The sequence below is a fragment of the Antrostomus carolinensis genome, unplaced genomic scaffold (genome assembly GCF_000700745.2).
Source record: "Antrostomus carolinensis isolate BGI_N321 unplaced genomic scaffold, ASM70074v2 scaffold16704, whole genome shotgun sequence".
NCBI lineage: Eukaryota > Metazoa > Chordata > Aves > Caprimulgiformes > Caprimulgidae > Antrostomus > Antrostomus carolinensis.
In genome coordinates this window covers 9630-33056 of record NW_010312945.1, presented here as the reverse complement: position 1 = coordinate 33056, position 23427 = coordinate 9630, and the positions used below count along the sequence as shown (strand labels likewise).

Here is a 23427-nt window from a genome sequence, read left to right as displayed (position 1 = left end):
TTACTATTTTTATTGGTTTTAAAACCAAGCAGCTTGGAAGGAGAAGAGGCCTAATAGTACTGCAAAAAATGTCTTTCATCTGGTAAGAAAGTGAAATAACTGAAAATAGAATAGGTTAAAGTTAATACTGCCTTTGTTCTTGTTCTCCTATTCTTTGTGTTCTACTTTTAATGTTTTGAAATATTTTAGGACAAACTCCATCTTTTCTACTTTAATATTATCTGATGCAGTGGGGGGTGGGAGGGTGTGTTAAATTTTTTGTGTGTGTAATGTCTACTTTTGCTGTACAGTGGTCAGGCTATCTACTAGCAAGGGTGTATTTTTAATAGAAAAAATAACTTTATATGTTCAGTGTACATAACATCTGCATTTCAGTCTGGAATTTTGGAGAGCAGTTGTGCTCCCATTCCATTTACTTTAAAGTTGTTTTCTTATTTTGCTATGGGAACTGGTTAAACTTGTGTAGTAAGACCTGAAACAGTATATTAACAAGATTTTTGGCCTGATCTCCGTAAACATACAGAGGTCAGGAATTCTGCGGCAACATGTAAGAATTAAAATATTATGTAAGAAGAAGGATTTATTTTTGGCTGCTTTTGGGTGGCTAAAGCTCCCTACTGTAATATAGAACGCATTATTTTTTCCAGTAGTTCTTTTTCTGATTTCTGAGAAATGGCTTCTTTTTTTCTTTTTTCTTTTTCTTTTTTTTTCCTGAAGGATTTGAGATTATATCTGGGGATAAGGATATCATTGTTCCTTTGGGTATATCACCTTGGTTCAACTTCTGTTAAGTTTTAGTGATAATCTATGGGTATGAACACAGGGAAGAAGCAACTTGTTTTAGTAAAGAACGTTTTAATATTAAGCAACTGCTTAATAAGTTCTGATGTCCAAAGACTGAAGCTGGACAAATTTAACTAGACTAAAATACAATTTGTAAAATAATCAAACTTTAAATTTATTTAGTTGGGTTTTTTTATTAATTCTCCAGCTGTTGCAATCTTGAATTCAAGTTTGGTTTTTTTCTTAAGTGGTTCCTGGTGGGCCAAACCAAAGAATTAAATGAAGTGGGCCAGAATAACTTTTACTAATCTCTTCTAGCCTTAAATCTAAATAACCATCCAGTGTGATGTAGCAGCTACCAGTATGCTAAAATGACAGAACTTAGATTGCGCTTGCACAGTCTGTTAAAAAGTTCATTTTTCCATAAAACCTGAAAAAATATTTGAACATTTGTAGCTCCTGATAGTGTAAGCACGTGACCTTTTCAGAGGATTGTACGTATGGAAAGCAATCTGTGCACCTGAAATGAAACCTTACTTCTGATCTCATTTCTTGCAGAGTCTGCAGCAGTCGAGGAGTCACACTGAGTTCAAGTTCAGAAGTGCTTTACACATGAAATCTACTGGCTCTCTAGCTGATTCTGCCCTGTCACCATCTCCACAGGTAGAGTGCTTTTGTGCCCGAGCCATGCAGCAAGTGTAGCTGTTCCTGGTGTGGTTGTCCTGTGTCAGTGTGTGGCCAAAGGCACTTGGAGGCCTTTGGATTTATTCTTTGAGGAATGTGTCAAGAAGACAAGAATGCATGGCAGATCTGTCACAAAAGTACTCTAAGGAAAAGCATAGTGGTTTTGGTTTTGGTTTTGATTTTTAACACTCAGAGTTTAATAGTTGATAGAAGAAAGCGTTCTGTCATTCCATCAGAGTTTCTGTTCTAAAATGGAACAAAGCCAGACACCTGGGATATCAGTTGAGGGTCCACTTCAGTCAAAGCAGTGTTTTGCTTTGGGTCGTTTTCCCCTTGGATTCTATTTTTTTTGCCTGCAGTGATTTGGGAGGAAATATTTAACTGAATTCTCTGAATGAGAGGAAGATGGTTTGCCATTAGGTAGAAAGGAACTCCTGAAGTGTTACTTGAATGCAAAATACAGGTCAGCTCCTGTAATAGGATGTTCAGGTCAGGAGTAGACATGGAAAAGCTTTTCTTTATAAGGTTGACATCAAAAAGTTGAACTTCCTTGTAATTTTAATACTATTTTTTTCTGTAGTTAGAAATTTTTGTTTTGGTCTGGTTTGTTTTTGAGGTGGATGGCTAACTTTAATTCATGCTTCAAAAGGCAGTTAGTACATACTCCTTCGATGCTAGATCACTGATAAAACTAGAATCTTTCCAGAAGTACCTATCCCCCCGAGGTTTTTTTTCTTGCAATAAGAAGCCATATTTTGAGCCTGACCTTTTTCTGCCTCTTTTGTGCAATGCATGTAAATTGCTGTAGACTATGATGATAATGGTACAAGTAGCATACTACTTGTATAGTGGTTTGTGCTTTAGTAATTGAAGCTTCTTCTCATGTGTTCAGTGATTAACAAAAAAAAATGTAGACTCATTCTATCATGTCCAATATGTGCAGTCACTGCCAGGCAGGGAAGATGCTCTCTTCTTTGTTGTAGATTAATTTATGTTTGAGAATGCAGTGAAAACTTGTCTATCCAAATGTTTTGAATATAGTTTTAACTTCTCTGATCTGCCTGGATGTAACAGAAGCCAGGGTTGTCCTGATGAACTTGGGGGTGAGGGGTGGTAATTTGTATCCCATAAGGTTGAGATTTTAAGTGTGGCATCTGAAAGGATTCTGCTTCCTAAAAGTATGTCTGATGTAAACTAGTTTGAAGAAATACAAGGTTTCATAAGGTTCCTGTCAGGAACTTCTATTTGAAATCAGAAAAATTATATTAAAAAGTACAATTGCCTAGTATAAAAGATCTTAAAATATGGCCACGTGTACTACTATATTACCTGTGCAACTGAAGCACATACCTTTAAATTTGTCACCTCTTAGTCATGTTATTTCACATTAATAACTAGCAGTTTGTAATGTTGTTTGTTCTTTTGAATTTACCATTTTAAAGAGCAGTTGGAAATTAGCATAGCTTTAGATTAACTTTCCTGTGTGTCCCTGTTTCCTGTGTTCCCAATGCTATGGAGAGACATTTAAGCAGGATTTGACGTACACATCTCCCTAATGTGAGGATAATGGCTGCACTGGCTTTGGAGAAGCCTCAGAGTGGGGCTATTTAACCTTAGACTTTGTGGAGTCTTGATGAGTAGAGTTAGAGCTGCCTTTTGTTGCTTACTGCAAGCAGGGATGGCAACTAGTGGTGGCATTTGCCATTCTCCAGTTGAAATGGTGTTGAGACATCTTGCTGAGCCTCCAGTTCATGTTTTTCATCAGTTATTTGAAAACACTTAAATCAAAACAGATCTCGAACCAACCAACTGAAACACCACCACCCCCAGACTCAAAAAGGGAGATTAACATGGGAAGTTAATGTGGCCATGCTATTGCAGTAGCAGACTGAGGTGTTGGGTTTTAGGTACAAAAGTTGGTACACTTTTTGTGCAGGATAGGGATGACAAGACAAGAAAAGCTTACCTTCTAGAAGACTTCAAAGCTTGGTTAAAGCGTTTGATAGTTAGACCTGTGAGTCAAGGTGAATTATAGTTATTCTCCCATACTTGGTAGGATATTAAAAACTAAAATAGCTTATTCAATAATTATCTATAGTACTGCCAATTCAATTTTGACAGAATATTCTAAAGCAAGTTGGTGGGGGTTTTTTTAATAATACTACACTCTGTATTCCCTACCCCTTATTTTTCCCTACCCTTTTTTTTAACCATCTATCACTTAAATCTCTCTCTCACTTGGCCATTTCCTGTCTGAAAGTTTTTGCGTCTTACCAGACTTGTTAGCCACTCTTTTAGCTGGAGACCTGGTTAAAGCTGGAAGATTCAGAACTACGGCAGTCTCTTCTACAATCTCTATAACAAAAAGGAATTATTTAGAGTGGTTTGCATATGTTTCGCTGCTTGTGGGTGGATTTGGATGCTCCTGGGAGTTTAAACCTGTAGTACTGCTTATGTCTCTCTCTATTCCTCTACTTCCTTGAACCAGTAATTTAAGAACCTGTTGGCCTATTTAGTCAAATTAGATAGAGGGAAGAGTCTCAAAGATAGTTGAGCTTTATAGCTTTGCTGAATAAAAGGTAGCTAGTAGTGGAGGGTTCCAATAGCAGCAATAGTTGCTGTGATTTCCTGTCTTACTGGCATGGAAGAATTCATGTAGGGGAGAGTAAGTAAGCAGAGCAGACTGTGGGTTTGATAATACTAAGTAAGGCTCCTTCTACTTTTTAGTGTAGAAGAAAGTGAGAGCTCACTTGCAGCTGAAGTATTGTGTGGTGACCGTTTGAAACCCTTATTATGCTATTTTAATGTTTGTGTTACAACAGCAACTGAAAATCATGTGGCTGTAGCAGCTGGAATTTTAATCCTTTTAATTATGACAGATTTTTAAAGCATGTTCTGGCTGATTTGGTCAGCTGACTGTATAGTATGTACAATAACATCAAGTGATTGCACAAATTCTGAGAGCAGTGGTCACCTCACTGGAACGGGATGTATTTTTAGGTTTCTCTGCTAGTAACAGTCAAGTGTGTGTACTTAAGCATCTCATATGAACTGAAGCGAGTTGCTGACACTACACTATGAGAGAAAAGCACAGCTGTTCGTTCTTGCTGTAGTCATTGGTCTCTGACCAAACTGTGGTGAGGAACACAATGGGGTATAAACACTGTAAATATTATTGATACGTGTTTTAATGACAGGTATTTTTCTTTCAGGTCAGTGAAAAAAAGTGAAAGTTATGTCTTGTAAGCAGGACACAGAATTTTAGTGAATATCCTGCTGATGGTCTACTGATGTCCAAAGAGATTTTAAATTACATATGTCGTTAAGGAGCCAAAGGATTTAAATTTTAAGAGAAATGGTAACTAATAGCAAACTTTTTAGTGACCAAAAAAATTCTAATTTACAGAAACTGAGAGAATAGGTTCAGCTGTTTAATTGATCACATCCATAATTGCTTCTTTATAAAAACAGTTGCAAGCATCTGTTACAGAACTAAATTAGCATCTACCTATTGGTAAAACATGGCATTTTAGTGTCTGCTCTGTCTTTCATATGCTGTCTTTTAGTGATCTTTGATGTTTTCACCACGTTTTGTCTCCTTCTTACACACTTCAGAATGTCATTTGCTTATATGAAATCATTAAGTTTTGATGAATATTAGCTAATGTGTGAAAGAAGTCCAGGAGCTCGAGAAAAGCCACCATCATCATGCAACTCAGGTTTCACAATCTGACTTGTAAAGACCAAGATAGCGCGGTAGGGAGGAGGATGTTTTACTGTCTTAATAGAATGTTCTTCTGTGTAAGCTCACATAGGCTATTTAAAGGTAGTATTTAATGATGGCTGGCTAGTTCAGGGTATGTCTGCACAAACGGGGCAGGCAAACCCGAGCTCAGGCGTGACTGGGTGCTGAGCTGTGGGCATGCAGGGCAGCTTTGGTCCAGAAGCAACAGAAGGGTGTGTAGCAGCGTGCGCGAGCTCACTCACCTGCCCTCTGCTCTGCTCGAGAAGCGGCTCGCTTCTGGCCGTCTGAAAGCAAGCAGGGTGCAGAGCTTTTTGCAAAGTAGGTAAACAATATGTGTGGGGTTTTTTTAAACATAATTGTGATGATTAAATTAAGCCTTACTGCTTCCAGACTGCTTGTTTTCTGTGAGCAACACTGTGTTTAGATAGATGAATCAAGGGCTGGGCTTTATGAGGGCTCTTTGCATTATAAACTAGCAATTGTCTTTTTCAGGGCTGTTTCCATTTTGTGTTAGCACTTCAAAATACACACATAACCTGAGAGCTTCCTTTTGATCTCTGCTCACCTGTTGACTTGCAGAGTAGGGTTTGGTTTCAGTATTGATGCAAAACTGAAATTTTCTTTGGTCTAGCAACAGGTAGGCTGCTGTGTTTGTCAGGAATTCCTTAGAGAGGGCTTTGTGGGAAGAACTAAAAATACCTTAGAGAAGTCAAATAATTTTCTGCTTTTCATTCTTTACTGAATATGTTTCAGCTCTTTGCAGTAGATGCTAACTGACTTAATATGCAAGTTGAAAGCTGCTTGGGTGCCAGAAAGGCTTCCTAAAGTGTTGGGCAAGTTGGTCAGTCAGAGTTCAGTGACTGATGGGCTTGACAATTTATTTGAAACTTACTTGTTACTCACTATATAAATACTAAGTTATGGTGGGGAAAATTCAGCTGTGTTTTGCCTGCTAAGCATAGCGCATATGCTTCTTTGTTAGAAGTGTTCAGGAGAGTGGGTGGCTAAAATATTTGAGTTATCCAAATTACGATGGATGGGGGGATGAGGACTTATTGCTGCTTAAAGCTGGCATGAATTTCAAAGCATTAAAAGAATACAAGTGAGTGAAGTTTGACATAGATTTCTATTTAAATGCTTTAAATAATTTAAAGTGAAGTGTCTAAAAAGGCTGTTTTGTTTCCTCTTGCCTTCAGTTTGAACAAAAGGAATAATACTTATCAGTTGTTTTTACAGTTTAGAGTACCTTTATTTTAAGAAGTTTTAATGCATTAAAACTGAAGTGTTTAGTCTGAAGACAATGCATGAGACCACTTTTTAGCTAGTAGAATAAAATAAGGTACCATTTCTATTAATCTTAAATTCTGTAAGCATTTTATTTTTCAAGAAAATTGCTGCAGGGTGGGGAGTGAGGAAAGGATGGAACTGAGCAATGTATTTTTGACATAGTCATTCTCTGATACCTCTGAACAGTAATCACTAATGCTATCACTTCTGAGAGGGAGTTTGTTAGAGCGTAGGGGAGAGCTTGGTCACTTGTGTGGGCTTGCACTCCAGCTAGTGAGCAGTTCCAGAGCCTACAAAGATGCAAAGTTCACTCTCTTCTTTTTTTTTTTTTTTTTTCTTTTTTTCCCCACCTCCCCCCCTTTTTTTTCTCTGTACCACAATAAAGAATCAAATTTTTTATTTGTGTCAGTTTGTTAAAACAGATTATGCAGTGAATTTTATTTGGATGTTTATTGCTGTTTGGCCTTGTTCTGTAGAGTTGTTGTGTTACCCTTACACTTTGAACTGCTGGTATTGTAATCATGCTGGCCATAGGATACATTTAAAAAATTACCTTTTGTGCATTGAACTGGAGGTATAGATAGGACCATGTTGGATACTAAAGTTTTACATAAAAGTTTTCAATGACATAAAATGACTTATTTAATGTGTAGTATAATTGCTACCCTTATGCAACAACTACTGTTAAAATAATGGAGGAGCTATAGGTGAAGAAAAAAAGAAGAGTGAAGGGCTGTTGCAAAGGACTGCTGTCTGGCAGAAGCATGGAGGGAGGGAGAACAGGACATGACAGGGGGTTGAGATACACACTGAGGGCAGCAGATTGCCTTAAACAGAACTGCATGAAGAGGGTGTCAGAAATTTAGGTGGTAGCAAGCAGGCCAGGGAATAGGTTTCCTCTGTTTAATTTAGAGAACTGGAGATGAGGGTGAATCTGCCTTCCTTTATTTCATCTCCCTCCTCTGTAGAGTTACGTGGTTCATGATTTTACTTAGAAGGCCATAGACAGTGATCATCCTTGTCTTTTACAGCATCATCTATTTGCAGTGGGCAGGGGAAACAGCTATTCCAGAGGGAAGGATTATACAGCGTTTTTACTTAAGTTGCATATATTATACCTGGTGAATAAATGCATAGGCTGTGTCTTGAATGCTGATACAAATATGTATATTTAATTTTCAGGTGAACTTTTAAACACCATTTCTTTGAGATAAAATGTCACATACTTTCTCTTTTAAAATGGCTACTGATCAGTTCCCATTGTGTTATCGTATATCTCTCTGTACACACACAGCATGCAAAACTGCAAATAACTTAGTAAATATTAACAATATTGAGTTAATGTTCTATGCTTTTGTCTCCTTTCTCTTCACTCAGAATTGGATTTACAGTCATGGAGGAACATCAGCAACATTTACACTGTGTGAACTGTGTCAGCCGTCGTTGTATGACCAGACCAGAGCCTGGCATTTCCTGTGATTTGGTTGGCTGCCCCTTGGTTTGTGGAGCAGTTTTTCATTCATGTAAAGCTGAGGAGCATCGCATGTTATGTCCACTTGAAAGAGTGCCTTGTTTGAATAGTGGCTTTGGATGTCCTTTCATAGTAGCCCGAAATAAAATCGCTGATCATCTAGAAGTTTGTCCTGCAAGTGTGGTGTGTTGTACTATGGAGTGGAATAGATGGCCAGTCAGTTACGCAGACCGAAAATCTTACGAAAATCTGAGTAAAGATGTTGATGAAGTGGAACAGCTAGACATGGCTTTAGCTCTTCAAGACCAGCGCATGTTATTAGAATCACTTAAAGTAGCAACTATGATGTCAAAAGCAGGTGATCAAATACCAGAATCCAGAGAGCAAACCTCTGTCAAATCAAGTGCCCCAGATACAGTGCATTCAAATGGCTTGATGCCTGTAGATGAAGAGTCCTATGGTGCACTTTATCAAGCTACTGTAGAAACAACAAGGAGTTTAGCTGCTGCTCTGGATATCCTGAACACTGCTACAAGGGACATTAACATGTTAAGTTCAAGGCTCTGCATTTCACCACATGAAATGAAAGAAGATACTGAGATTAAAGAACAAGCTTCTAATGGCATTATTCAGGATAAAAAGTCTGACCATGAATATCCAGATGAAGACAACATAGGAGCAGTTGGGGGAATTAACTTTGATAGTCTGAGTCAAAATTCACAAATGGAGCAAAATGGTTCTAGTGATATTTGTTATGATGTGGTGCAAAAACATGACTTGAATCTAAACCTCAATAACTCCTCAGTTTTGTGTAATGGCTTTCATGTAGAAAATGAATGTTCAAAGGTGTTGGACCAGAGTGAAGATCTTGGTGCACCATCCAGTGTAGCAAATGGTGAATGTACTGCATCTCATGAGGATGAAGCATTACAGTCCTGCAGTTCCTTCCCTGTAACGGCACAACTTAAAGAAGTATTGCCAGCTGATCACTTAGTTAATGGCAATGTTAATCATGTCCTACTTCCCCATAATGCTATCGAAGAAGAAATGTTGGAGAGACAAGTGGAGCAAGAAAGGTTGAGAAACGTAGATGCGTTTTCACTTCTACGGCATCGATCATACAAATTCCTTGTTAACCACTATTGGTCTACACCAAAAGAAGACAAAGCTGTTGATACGTCCGATTTGGAGATAACAGAAGATCCTATGGGTCTTCAGGGGATTGATCTAATCACTGCAGCTCTGTTGTTTTGCCTAGGAGACTCTCCCGGAGGTAGGGGGATATCAGAAAGTCGCACTGTCGATGTGTATCACGTTGACTTTGGGACCCAAACATTTTCTCTCCCATCTGCTATACTGGCCACAAATACAATGGTGGGGGAAATAGCTTCAGCTTCTGCATGTGATCATGCCAACCCGCAGCTCTCAAATCCAAGTCCATTCCAGACCCTGGGACTGGATTTGGTATTGGAATACGTGGCTAAATACCAAACAAACCAGCATTCAATGTTTACATTTGTTTGTGGACAGTTGTTTAGGAGGAATGAATTTTCATCGCATTTTAAGAATGTGCATGGTGACATTCATGCCGGCCTTAATGGCTGGATGGAGCAGAGGTGTCCTTTGGCATATTATGGGTGTACATATTCTCAACGAAGGTTTTGCCCTTCAACACAAGGGGCAAAAATTATTCATGACCGCCACTTACGGTCGTTTGGAGTTCAGCCGTGTATATCCACAGTATTAGTAGAACCAGCAAAAAGCTGCTTAATTGGACTACACAATGACCATCTGAGTAGTCTACCTTTTGAGGTTCTGCAGCACATTGCTAGTTTTCTAGATGGCTTTAGTTTATGTCAGCTTTCAAGAGTGTCACGTTTAATGAGAGATGTGTGTGGGAGCTTGCTTCAAGCACGTGGAATGGTGATACTCCTTTGGGAGAAGAGAAAGTACCCAGATGGAAGTTCTTCTTGGCAGATAAAAGAAAAGGTAAGTAATTTTTTATTTCAAAGGTGAAAGGGAAGGCATTAAATTGGTCATGTCTCTGCTTTTTCCCCTTAATATTTTCTTTGATCACTACTGATATTACTGTTTTTTGATATAATATCCCTTCAAGAAACAGATTGTTACATAGAGCAATTAGTGAAAATTGCTAGCAGATTGGTTCAGTCTTCTCCACACTTGAAGAAGTAGAAGTCAAAATAGCATCTGTCGAGTTTTTACTTGATGTAAATAAATTAACCCCTTTCCCAAGATTTTACAATACTAAAGGATTACTTTTCTTTAATATCAATATTCCATGAAAGTAGGAAAGTTGCCTGCAAAGTTTGCTTTTCTTGCCTTTATAGTGTTTAGAGCAATTTTAATTTTTGCTCATCTGTTGAGATCCTATCCATTGCCATGATATTGAGTGCCTTAAGTATGTAAATAATTCTTAAAACCTTTGGGTGACCTTTGTATAGTAAAGTTTTCACCATTTCCATCCCCCACCCCGCCTTCCGCAGAACTGCAGAGTATCTGCAGCAGTAATTTGGAATTGCTTAAGTTGATCGTTTCAGAAATAGATCATTTTGACTGGTCATGCAATACTTCATCATTTACCTTCTGACCATCTACTTTGTAGATGCAGAAAATATTGCCTGCCTTTCTTCCCAATATTCAGAGTCGACAATATTCCAAGTCGACTTGGAATCAGCCTGGGCCTGGCTATACAAAATTTATCATTGTACATTTGTGTCATGTTGATTTTTTATATGATTTATAGTAGACATGAAACATTGTCTGAAAGTGTTATAGCACAAACATTTAATTTCCTGCTCTGAGTTCAGGTATCTTAAAATACTTTGAGCCTAAGTGCAACTTATTTTCTAGGTTTGGCGCTTCAGCACGGCCTTTTGTACTGTGAATGAGTGGAAATTTGCTGACATCGTAAGCATGGCTGACCACTTGAAGAAATGTAGCTATAATGCTGTAGAGAGAAGAGAGGAGGCTGTTCCACTGCCATGTATGTGTGTAACACGAGAACTCACTAAAGAAGGACGTTCACTGCGCTCTGTTTTGAAACCAGTACTTTAAATATTGCAACCACTCCAATTGCACATACACTCAAGCACCTGATATAACCTCGGTAATATTACGTGACACTTTATTAATGTGCTAAAGATACTTTCTAGCTAAATCTACTCTGTCACTGTGTATATAAGGTTTGAAGTGACATTTATTTTTTATAATACTGTTTAGCTGGAAAGTAATGAAAGTTGCCTTAACGTTCGAAAAATTCGGAACTTGCTGGACAGGGTAGTTTTATCTAACTTATATAATTTAAGAACAACATCCTAAGGTGTGTTTTCTGATTCACTGGTGCCCATGTTGCTGTTGACTGATAACATTTCAAAAATGGCCTCTAAATGGTATGCTCATTTAGATAGGAAACACTGAACTGTAGTGAGAAAACATCCTGGCCAAATGTACTTTCTGTATTTGGTCTATTTTTTTTAACAGATTATAATACCAATATTTGAAAGATAAAGAAGAATTCAAAACTTTATAGTAGATGTCTCAAACACAGCTTTTAAGCACATCTTTTCTCATGAAATCGGTGTTCTAGTGCTCCTCCTAGTTAACAGGTGATCTAGGATCAGCTTTTTTTTAATTTTTTCTTTTTTTTTTTAGGAATGATCTAAGTGAGCTCAGATTTACAGCAGCTTCATTTTTAGTACAACTTTATTTTGACATGTCAACAATGATTATTTTTCTTCTGAACTATTAACAGTTTTTTCACTTTTGGGAGCAAAACTTTTAGAGCTAAAAACATGGAATACTAGTTTTTACTCTTGCACCTACAATGCCATCAATATAAAATGTTTAAAATGTTTTTCCTTGTCCTACAGTTGGCTAAGAGTTAAATTGCTTGAGCAGTCAGAAATTCAAAGTATATGATGAACAGTTATAAACTTATAATGCAGCTAATGAAAGGGCTTTACTTGTTTTATGGTATTGTGAGATGTATTGTCTCCTTTTCTGTTAATTTGTCTATAAAAATGCTGCTTTTCTGAGGAGCATTTTAAATTACAGGTATGTATAGCAAATGTATCATCTTCATAAGATGAGACATAATTTGCTAATTGCATAAGGCATATCAGAAATGTGTGTTCAACCACATCTGTTAAATGAACAACTCCAATTTGCTTCCAGTCTTCCATAATAAAAAAGCATTTCTTCTTACAAAGCATTTCTGAACAGAGAGCACATGCTATGAAAAATGGCCTGGTATAGCAAAACTATAATAACTTGAACTGACTTTCCAACTTGTTTGTATTAATGTTGGTGTCTCTAGCCCGTTGCACTTAGCAACTGTGCCACAAAGCTAAAACAGAAACAGACCAGAGCTTGGAACAAAGAAATACAGTACGTATTTCCATTGTAGGAAAAAATAAGAGATTAGTAAGGAGGAGATGTTTACAAAAATGGCTAAATTTATTACTTGTAATTTCTGTAATGGACACTTGTTTATGGCTAGTCTGGCTGCAGTTCACAACTTTGGTATCTGTGCATTTCCCATTCTGGGTCCAGTCCAGCTAAACATTCACTGCCTTATTCTATCCAGAGTGCTACAGGTGCCCAGAAAAAGATTAAGTCTAGTTCTTCAGTGCCACGAGTTGAAATTATAAGAGCACAGACAGAAGTTCTGCCTGGGTCTTCAAACTACATCTCTTTCCACGCTTCCTCTTTTTTTGTTTGGAGAGAGGAAAGGAGTAGACCCTCTACAGAAGTTAGCAATATTTGCAGTGATTTTTAGCTGTTACCACAGTTACGTGGAAAGGAGAATATAGATTCACGTACAAATCTGACTATACCAACTGGGTTTTAGGTAGGGATTTTAACACCCCTCCTGCCCCCCACCCCCCGCCCAGAAGCAATTTGTGCTTATTACCCACATATTCTTCAGTATAAGGCAGGAGACAGACTTCCATCAGTTCTTGTCTTTTAGCTCTAATGGCTCCTTGCTGCTGTTCTCCAGTGTTTAAAAGTAGTTGTGTGACTGGAAGGATCCTGAATGTTGAGGAGTTTATGGTTGCATTTATGGTTAAATCTATTTTAAAACATGTGTCTTGGGTTACTGGCATTTTTTAGTCAGCAATGTGGTTGTTTTGGTACTTGGCATTCTTTGTAACTACCAGAACCCTGGTAAGTATGGTAGGCAAGCATGTGTCTCGGTTGCTTAGGAGAAGAAGGTATTCAGTTAGAGGAGCTGGTGTTGGTAGAATCTTGGTTGTAGCACAGTGCAGATCTACATCTAAAGTATCATCAGTTGTTGATCTATTAAAATGAACTTTTAAAGTACTTGGTGTTCTTCTTAAGAAATAACACTATTTCTCAATACATGCACTTTTGTTTTCAAATGTAGATGCAGGCTTTTTTGTTAAATTAGTTTATTTTTTATGAGAATCCAGAGCTATTAAAATATCAATGTTGTAAACAAAATCTCTGCCTTGTAAACTGCTCCAGATGCAGGAATACAATATAGTTAGGATAAAAACTTTTTTTTTTTTACACTGCTATGCAGTTTGTAAGACATGTATGGTGTATAGTCAGTCTATCAAAATGTGGCTTGTTCACATTTGCCCTTGAATTTTAAAAATGTCGTATCCCTTTCCTGGTACATCTTCCTTACAGCATATATAGACAGCTGTTCCAGTCTTTCTTTTACTTGATACCACATTGCTACTTTGTTTAAAATATTATGTTTTCAATCATTATGCAATATTTTTTTGCAATGTCTGTTGAAATCCTAATAAAACTTTTTGGAGTTTCTCTTTTAGTATGATTGTACTTTTTTCAAGGCTTGTCACCAACCTTCCAGTGTTCAAACATGGTGTTCAATGTCTGCCTATCGGATTCCAGTAAATACACAGAAAATCCAAGTTATATAAAGGAATCTATATGCAAACTAAATTTAAACATTGCATAATTTGGAAGTGTATTCACATTCATATCATTATGAAGATAAGTCATTCCTTTTTAGACTATACACCCATTTCTATTGCTTTAGTCTATTATGCAGCATAGATTTCCTTCCACAATTAATTAAAGATTGAACAACATAACATAGAAGACTCATATTGTACTTGTAAGTTTGTTTTAATTGGTTTTTGGAATAATAAATTGGAAAGATTATCTGATCAACATGATACACACACTGCCAGTTCTCAAAGAACATTTTCAGTGCATTGTCTCATGAGTAAAGTTTCCTGTAGAAAGTTGTTGCTCAGAATGGTACAGAAACAAAATCTAGGGTGGTTTTTAGATAATAGTTATAGTTCAGACTGTTTGGGGAATGGCAAAACGTAAACCAAAATCTCATTAAAATAGAAGACTTTGCCCAGAAATTGACCTTTTGCCCTGCCATTTGCTAATGTGAGTTTGCTAATAGTCTTCACAAATAAAAATGTACCTATACTACATAAATCTGATAATAAATTAATCTAAACTGTGTCGAGTAATATGGTGTGACTCATGGTTTAATTTCAGCCATTACAAACTTGTGGCTATTTTACTTTTTAGACAGGCCACATTAGCCTTTTGTTTTTCTCTCTTCGTAAGTGGATTAGATACACTGATGTGTAAGGAGATATTTTCTGTCTCACTTTAACTTTCTTGATGCTTAAAGTATCTTAGAGGATTTGCCTGTATGTTTTAGCTTGTTTTTCTGAGAATCCTGTTGCTACAACAATCTTCATAGGCTCTTACCTGCTGAATGTACTTCCCTAAAAGAGATTTAAGTTCAGTGAAGAATTTGATGCTTGCTGTAATATCAGAAAGCTGATTTAAATTCTTTCAGTCCTTTCAGGCATCTTTGATCATCTTCAGATGAGCAAAATCTTGTGGTTGTTTACAGCACTGAGGAAAAAATAACATTCAGGTAGCTTTTATAAAAGGTTATGGCATGTTAAGCCGAGACAGTTTGAAGAATGGGATTCTCATAGTGTGACTGTTTGGCATGTGGTGCATATTGTAGCAGTAATCCAAACTGGAGGGGAAAACTGAATGGAGAAGTAGGCTTAAAATAACAAAGGCACCCAGTCCCAGCATAGAGACTTCTGAGGGACTATGTTCATGAGAGTGCTGGGAGTTTGACTTGTGCATGCCGCAACTGTGTTTTACTGATGATTTATCAGTCTTCCCATGATGGCAGGAATTACCCTGCTGCTGTTTGAGCTCTATAATGTGCTTTAGTTGTACACTGTCTCCAAGTGCTGCCTGTATTCCTGAATCAAGTAGTAGTTAAGTTGAATGCAGTCCTCTGCTGAATACAAGGTATGTATTCAGTGTAGGTTCTACATGCTGGTGGTGTCAGAGGCAGTATTTGGTAAGAATAATAGAAGAATAAGGTCCTTCAGGTATGGAAAATTCATCTGCATGGTTTCCATCAGTGTTTGCCAGAAAAAGGGAACAAAAATGTGTTAGGGAATGCAAGGAGCAAAATAAGAAGACTGATAGCACTTATTATAACTTGGCAATGGCCTGGTAGTTGAGAAAACGTTATCAGTCATCATTAGATGCACTATGAAATGTGACAGCAAAAGTCCACACCTCTATCATTTTTACAAAATAAATTCTGCAACATATGCAGTAGCAGGTATGCAGGCTGGTAATAGCCTCAGGTAGTAAAAAATGTATACACAATAAGCATGTATTATTTTAACTGCCAAAAAAAGGCTAGAATTTCTTGATGTATGGATTCATATAAGGCTAGATTTGTAGAATCAATCAGAAAAATATGATTTCTGCCTTGAGGATTTTTCAGTGTTCTGGTGCTCAGTTTCCTCATAAACTGTGCTGACATCTACTTATTTTAAATCATAAAATGAATTAACTGCAGAAAGATAGTAGTAGAAAAAGTTGCAATGACCTTACAAAATTATTTCAGTTTGACAGTGTCAGAATGTAGTATTGAACTGAGAATTTTACAGCATAAAAAACCAGAACACAAAAAGTAGGTTTTAATATATACATTTCATTTAAAATTTGTTATTTTTTCCCCCCATAAGGAAAAAAAAAAAAGCATGTAACAAAAGAGCCATGTTCAAGCTTATTGTGATTTAAGTGGAGAGAATTCTGCTTGCGAGATGGAATTGGGTTGTATTACTATTCTCACATGAACATCCCCACAAAGGGGTAGGTTGCAGAACAAAACCGATCTGATTATGTGGCTGGTTGGCAAATGAACAATCCAGGACCTGGCATGAATAAATGTTGGACTTTGTTCAGAAGTGTTAATATTTGATCATTACATGTTGTGTAATCTTCTGAATATTGTGTACTCTGTGGTATTGTTATTATATAGTTGTGTTTCACATGTGATTCTGGAGGCCTTTGCAGCAATCAGGAAATAATGTGCTGCTTAAGGAGATTTCAACCTTGGTTAAGGTGAAATATGACTGTTATGAACTGTGGAAGCTGTTTATGAGCATCAGCTGCCTGGAGTTTCATGTCATTGTGTGTTTCAAGAGTAAGGGATGAGTGGACACCTTGTTGCCTAAGCAAGGTGGTTTTACTTCTAAGCAAGACAAATAAAAATATGGTATCTCATTGTGCACGTGCTTTTTGATGTGCAGATGAGTAGGATGTTCTTGATTTAACAACGCAGTAAGGCTAACTTCTCAGCAGATGGGATTGTGCACAACACAAAATTGCTTCCATATTTTGTGATAAAACAGCTTCAGTCTGAGTAACCTGTGACTTGGACTTCACTGGAGCTGCAGCTTGTAATCATATTTTTCAGCTGATGCTATTTTGGATAAATACAAAAGCATTTATGTTAAAGGTTAAAAAAAACAAAACAAACTGCCTCGGGGGGGGGGGAAACCACCAAAAAAACCTCACAGCAACAACTAGGAAAACTGTCATTGGTAGATTTCTGTCCTGTTTCTGTATATAATCAGTGTTCATTAATGTTTGTTAGGGGAGCCTGGCAAGTGAATAGAAAACTTCATTTCTACATTTTATTCGAATGAAATCTACTGCATATAGATAAGAAAGTGCATCATTTTAATGAAAAACCAAACCACGTTTATCAAATCTGTGTGATTGGCAGTGTCACTTGTCACCTTTATACTGCCCTTTTGATCTTCAGTTGAAGCTTAAAGGATACTAGATTTGCTAACTGTATCATCCAGATGTTTTTATTCTCTTTGACTAGTTCAAGTATGTAAATAGTTGGAAAAAAATCTCAGGGCTTTTATAGGTGTTTAGTGGGCTGAAACAGTTTCAAGTACAAGATTCTACCACTAGGAGGTCTTTGCTAAGATTCTGGTGATTATTGTCTACCTCAGATGCAATGAGATTATTTTTCCAATCCTATATTGAAGATCAGGTAGAAGGGCAATTCTCATATATACCTATGATCCTCCATGCCATCCTGAAACTCTTCAGTTTTGTAGGAGTCACATTGAACCTACAAGAGTCTCACCTCTTGTCAGTGCTTATCCATTTAATGTTTTGCACTTCATGTCTTTTTTATTTCAGGTACCATCCAGGTTTCATAGGAAAAACTGCTTTTGTTCAAATAGTTAAGTGTGCCTGCTCTCCTCCGAAATAATTAAAAGGAGGCAAAAGACTAGCAACTTGGTCTACTTCGGTCGAGTTGAAAAATTTCCAATGCTTAGGTGTGACACAGTCCCTGTGACCCGTGGTTATTTGATTGTGGTCTGAGAATGGAAAGCTCTCCAAAGTTTAGTAAAAGTGCATTTATCATAGAATCATCGAATGGTTTAGGTTGGAAGGGACCTTTAAAGGTCATCTAGTCCAACCCCCCTGCAGTGAGCAGGGACATCTTCAACTGGATCAGGTTGCTCAGAGCCCTGTCCAGCCTGGCCTTGAATGTTTCCTGGGGTGGGGCTTCTGCCACCTCTCTGGATAAACCTGTCCCACTGTAAAAAAAATGTGTTCCTTATATCTAGTCTAAATCTACCTTCTTTTAGTTTAAAACCATTAGCCCATTGCACACCAGTAAGGGCTATTCTATGCTTTTGCAGTCATGTCACAGGAAAATTTACTCAAGGACTTAAAGTGGCTTTTGCTTGCAAACCCTGTTCCTTATCACCAGGTTAATCTGATCTTGTCTCTTCACGAGGACATTTTTTGAGTGTGTGACCACCTGCCTCCTTCTCTGGAAGCTAACAGCTTTTTTGGTGGCTATGATTTCCACTAAATGATTTTGGAAAATTCAGCCTTTATGGCAGATTCTGTTTGTGCAAAGGTACCTTCCCTCCCCACAAGTAAAAATACCCCTGTGTAAAAATTCTTCCCTGGGATATTGTCTTGCTGCCACTGAAATCAGGAGGTTACTCTACCTGATTCACCCTAAGGTATGTTTATCCCGGATGGAGGCCTTTCTCCGTGAGGGTGTAAGACATGCTGTATCTTCAACAGGACTCTCTGCTGGGTTTATTTGGCAAGGGATTGGTAGTGGGGGGGGCGGAGAGGGAAGGGGGAGGTGTGAGTGGGAGAGGGGAACCTCTGTGAGAAGAGACAAGGGGCTGCCCCATGCTGAACACAGTTGGTTCTAGATGGCTCTGCAACAGACCCACCACTGGCCAAAGCAGAGCCCATCAAGGAAGCTGGTGGCATCTCTGTGAAAAAATATTTAAGAAAGGGTAAAAACCACTGTGCAGCAGCTGGAGAGATGAGTGACAAAAATGTGAAACATGCTGGAGCAGTCTGTTCCTGAAGTACCCCATGGAGAGGACTTCTGTTGAAGCGCTACCTGAAGAACTTCCATGGGAATGACCCACACTGGAGCAGCTTGTGAAGGACTGTATCCAATGGGAGGGATCCCACTCTGAATTGGAGGAAAAGTGTAAGGTGAAAAGAGCATCAGGGACAAGCTGTTGCCACCTGACCACAGCCTCCCCTCCCCGTTCCCCTGTGCTGTTTGGCAGGGAAGGAGATAGGAGAGTTGGGAGTGAAGGGGTGAAGTTGAGCCTGGGAAAAAGAGTGTGTGTTGGGGGGGAAGATATCTTTAGTTTTATCTTTGTTTCTCACCATTCTACTCTATAAATTGGCAATAAATTATTTTCCCCAAGTCAAGTCCTTTTTGTCTGTGATGGTAATTGGTGAGTGATCTCCCTGTCCTTATCTCAACCCACGAGCTTTTCCATCTTATTTTCTCCCCATCCTGTTGAAGAGGGAGGAGTGAGAGAGTGGCTGCGTGGGTGTCTGGCAGCCAGCCAAGATCGAACCCACCACAAGGACAAAGTATCTCATCACTGGAAAACTACTTGTGATGTGTTGTCTATATGTTTACATTTTGCAATTTCCAATGGGGCCTGGAAGCTGGAAGGAACATGCAAGGGCTTGGGAGGTTGAGTTGCAAGGCATACTGTGTTGGTTTGTACCATATATGAGATGATGAGGTCCTGTGACTCAGCAGGATAAGTGAGCATCACCCCTGCTCCATGTGAGAGGGAAAGGCATGACCACATCCATGAAGGTCCTAGCTCAGACTAAAAAAATACTTGGTTTTGAGTTACTGGATGCATATGTACTCATAGTATGAATTCGTAACAATGGCACCACTCAGAAGATTTCAATTCTTAATAACCAACTTTCTTGTTTCCTCTTACTCAAAGGGTTGAACAGTTGATTCAGAGTCTTGATCCAGAGTAGGTGTTGAAGCCTTAATTAGATTTGTCATCAGGGTTGCGGTGTTAATGATGGAGTGCAGTGGGTTGTGTGGTTTAATGTCACTCAGCAATATCATTCAATTGGAAAGCTTCTTTCCAAGGAAAAAAAAAAGTTTTTAATCTATATTTTCCTTTTGCTTTGTAATGAAACACTTTTTGGTACGGTTTATGTCAAGAAAGAAAGCAAGATACAGAAGTTCAGAGTAACAGCTGAATGGTTAGGGCATTTAATAAGTGGAAGATCCACTTTGTCTTGTCTCCAAATCAAGCAGAGAAGGAACATTCAATAGTGAGGCACTATTTCTCACATCTTAGTCATTGTGAGAGCCACTTCTGAGTTCTCTCTTGCTTTCAACCTCATTCTGTCCTCATAGAATGAATAATGTTAAATTATTCCACTGTAGGAAACAGTTACCTTGTATATAGGTGTGTTAAACAGGGTTAGACAAGAAGGTCTGGTATGTGAAATAAAACGTCAGTAAGAAATCTTCAAAATGGATGGATAACTTATGTTTTGACAGTTAGTTGAGATAAATTTTAACTGGTCTTTAATTTTGCCCCAACCACAGGTATGCTCTCAGCAAGAGTGGGTTTGAGAAGTACTACTCTAGAGGGTGTTAGGGCACAGCCTGCCTTTGGAATATTCCGTTTGAACTTTAAGACACTCTGAATTGACAGAATTTGGATGAACAATTTAGTGTTAGTTGTGGCAGAGAACAACACACAAAGTGGTTGAGTATTCCCTGGCAGTTGTGGTGACTTAACAATGCTCAGGAAAAGGATAACAAGTTGGCAACTGGAGTGTGCTGTGCTACTTTGGATCTTGAGCAAGCACCTGATGGTTACGTGAAGATCATACGAGACTGTTTTCCTTCAAAGCTGGATGCAGCACATCAGGTTAGAGTGACCACTTGCATCCATGGAAGTACAATTTAAGAGTTGTGCTCAAGGTGAAACTAAGTTGAGGAGAGACTGAGGAAGTACAGGGAACATTACCAGCTGCACATCATTATCTGGGGAGACACCCATGATGAGGGAGTTACCTGCTCCCAGACACATGTGACCACATAGTTTATAATTGCAAGCTACTGCAGTATAATGAGTTATCCATTAATCAGCTGAGACATCATGGTTGTGTTAGCAGATGTCTTATACTTTGCAACTGGAGTAGATTGAGATAATTTACCTGGTCATTTACCACAACTTAGCTAATGACATATTATTCCACAAATAATTTGATTGAGGAGTTGCCATGGGATATGGTAGGAGCCAAAATCTAGCCTGTACAGTCAGTGATCCCATCGTTGCCAAATGCACTCTCCCAGCAGATTTATTGTCACTTCTGTTTCCCTCTGTGGCATTAAATGCAAGTCTATTGTTTTTACATCACTGTTAAGGAGGATTAACAAGAGAAGTAACGATTTTTTTCTTTTTTTCCAAAACACTGTTTGACGCCAATATTGGAGACCTTTAAAGTTGCTGTTAGGCTTCCAGGGGATGTTCTGACAAACTCATCCGTAACGCAACATGGGCAAGGGAAAAAAAATCACTTTTTATGTATTGCTCCCTGTGGATCATATAGATGTAATCACATTGAAATGAAGTGAGATGCTAAAGCTATGACTACAGTAATTTTGTGAAATTCATGCAGAGTTCATTTTATGCTTACTTGGATTTATATATCAAACATGTCGGTTTTATTTCCTTGAATTTATGCAGGGAGTAATGTTTGAACAAAGATGTGCTACAGCAAAACAAATATTAATAAATACATAATAATAAATGTAATACAAAATGTACTCGAAAATACTCCTTCTCTAGTGGTATGGAGAGAAACCTTAACTTAGGAAAGACTGCCAGCAACTTGGTTTATCTGACTTAGAAGCACTCCAGTGAGAAGTGATGACAGCTGGATTTGTTATGTAAATACAACATTTAACAGATTTTTGGTCTCAGTGTAACAGTCTTAAGTTTGTTGGCTACAGGGATATACGTGTTGTACATATTCATGTTCTGGCATATGATAACACTATTACTACATTTACAGAAATGAGGTGTTTGTGGTGAATTGAGTGGATTCAGTTGACTTCCATGCAATTTTCAGACTGTTCTAATCCAGGTCATTCTGGTTGCTGCTTAAAATATGTCTCAATTCTAAAAAGAAGTACTAGTTCTCCGAGTCTGAAGTAAGCTCTTCTAGGTGTTAACGTGCAATTCACCCATCACTCTACTCAGCTGCCAAGTAACAGTTCTGTAGCTTTCCCTTTTACAGTTCTCTGGTTGACAACATGTCCCTAAGGAAAAAGTTACTATATTCGCAAGCATTTCTGAAAGGCAGAGAAGAATTGCAGTGTTCAAAAAAATTTATATAATATCTAAATCAGTAGCTGAAGTTTAATTAGCCCCTTTTAATTTTGAGCTGATTGCATGAGAACTTTAATGAAAGCCATAGAGCTTTCCAAAAAGCATGGCTGAGAGCAGCAGCAGCAAAGTGATTAGCCTGCCCTGAAGTCTACGTAGTCCATACAGTAAACAGTTTCTTTGCACTTTTCCCTTTTTTCTTGCTTTGTGTTATTCTCCTTGCCTTGTTCTAAAAATAATATCCCACTGTATGTCCTCAGTGAGACTCCCAGTTTGCAGTCATACTAGCCTAAATTGCATATGTGAAAGACCATTATTTAATACCTTTATAAACAGCAATTAGTTTTATTTCCATAAAGTCGTAAGATGAAACTTCCACCAATGTTAAATACTCAAATATATGGTTTAAAAGCATAGAAAATGAAAGGTGTATTTCCAAAGGGACTTAATCCTTTATGTGCTGATAAAATCAATAGAGGGTACTGGTTTATCTGTTATGTCTAATAATTAAATTCTTAGCTTTAGGCTTCCAAATCTGAATGCTTTTGCTAGAGTCACTTGAGTCTTTCTACTAGTAAGCACAGGCACTGACAGTCAGTCTTTTTTATTTTACATTTTACATTTTTTAATATGAAGAAAGAAACACCTACCTTCTGAGGTTTAGTGTTTAAAAATGTCAGAGCACCTCATTTGGTAAGACAGATTGGTTTAACTTTCCCTGCAAAGACATGGAGACCAGAATGATACGAATACTGATTTGTGCTCTCTCCTTGAAAATATTAGAAGGAAAAGCATTAGAAAATAAATCTAACTTAGTTCTTCCAACAGAATATGCCACCTTGGCCCAGTTACTTTGTCAGGCAAACAATGATGGGTTCAGCTTTTGCAGTATTAAGTCTAAAAGATGTAAGTCCCATGCTTGTCCAGTATAGGATCTTTCTGGTATAATACTGAAGTTGTTCTCCTTCAGACGGTTGTTGTGTATGAACGTGGGTAGGTCTGCCATTGCCATCTCACCTGCAGTGCTTGGCTTTGAGCGTGCTCTAGCATGGATTATTGAACTGGTCACAGGTGGCAATAGGCTTGGTTTTCTTAAAGGTATTGACATTCATAACTTTGCCAGACTGTTTACTTCCATCCCACAGTAGAATGGTAGATACAGACAAACAATTATCTGTAGATAGTTACTAAGGGAACATGCAGATCAACATGTAAATATTAAATGTGCCTTTTGTTTACATAATCACTTCTTAGAAATACAGTTGAAGAAAACTGACAATTATTTTAACTTGTTTATTATTATACATTGATAGAATCTACAGGGTTTGAAAGAAATGGGTGTATGGCCAAAAATGAGGTAATTCAGAGAACAAAGGTAAAATAAGTGGTCTGTTATACTTGGAACGTAC

General features: G+C 37.9%; 1 protein-coding gene across 1 annotated transcript; it reads left to right on the top strand.

The window, feature by feature from the left end:
- The first annotated feature begins 1341 nt into the window (after positions 1 to 1341).
- Positions 1342 to 11045, top strand: FBXO30 (F-box protein 30). The gene is made up of 3 exons (XM_010167180.1): positions 1342 to 1446; positions 7877 to 9959; positions 10842 to 11045. The coding sequence occupies exons 2-3, from the start codon at positions 7893 to 7895 to the stop codon at positions 11043 to 11045; spliced, it is 2271 nt and encodes a 756-aa protein (XP_010165482.1). The 5' UTR covers positions 1342 to 1446; positions 7877 to 7892.
- The last annotated feature ends 12382 nt before the right edge of the window (positions 11046 to 23427 follow it).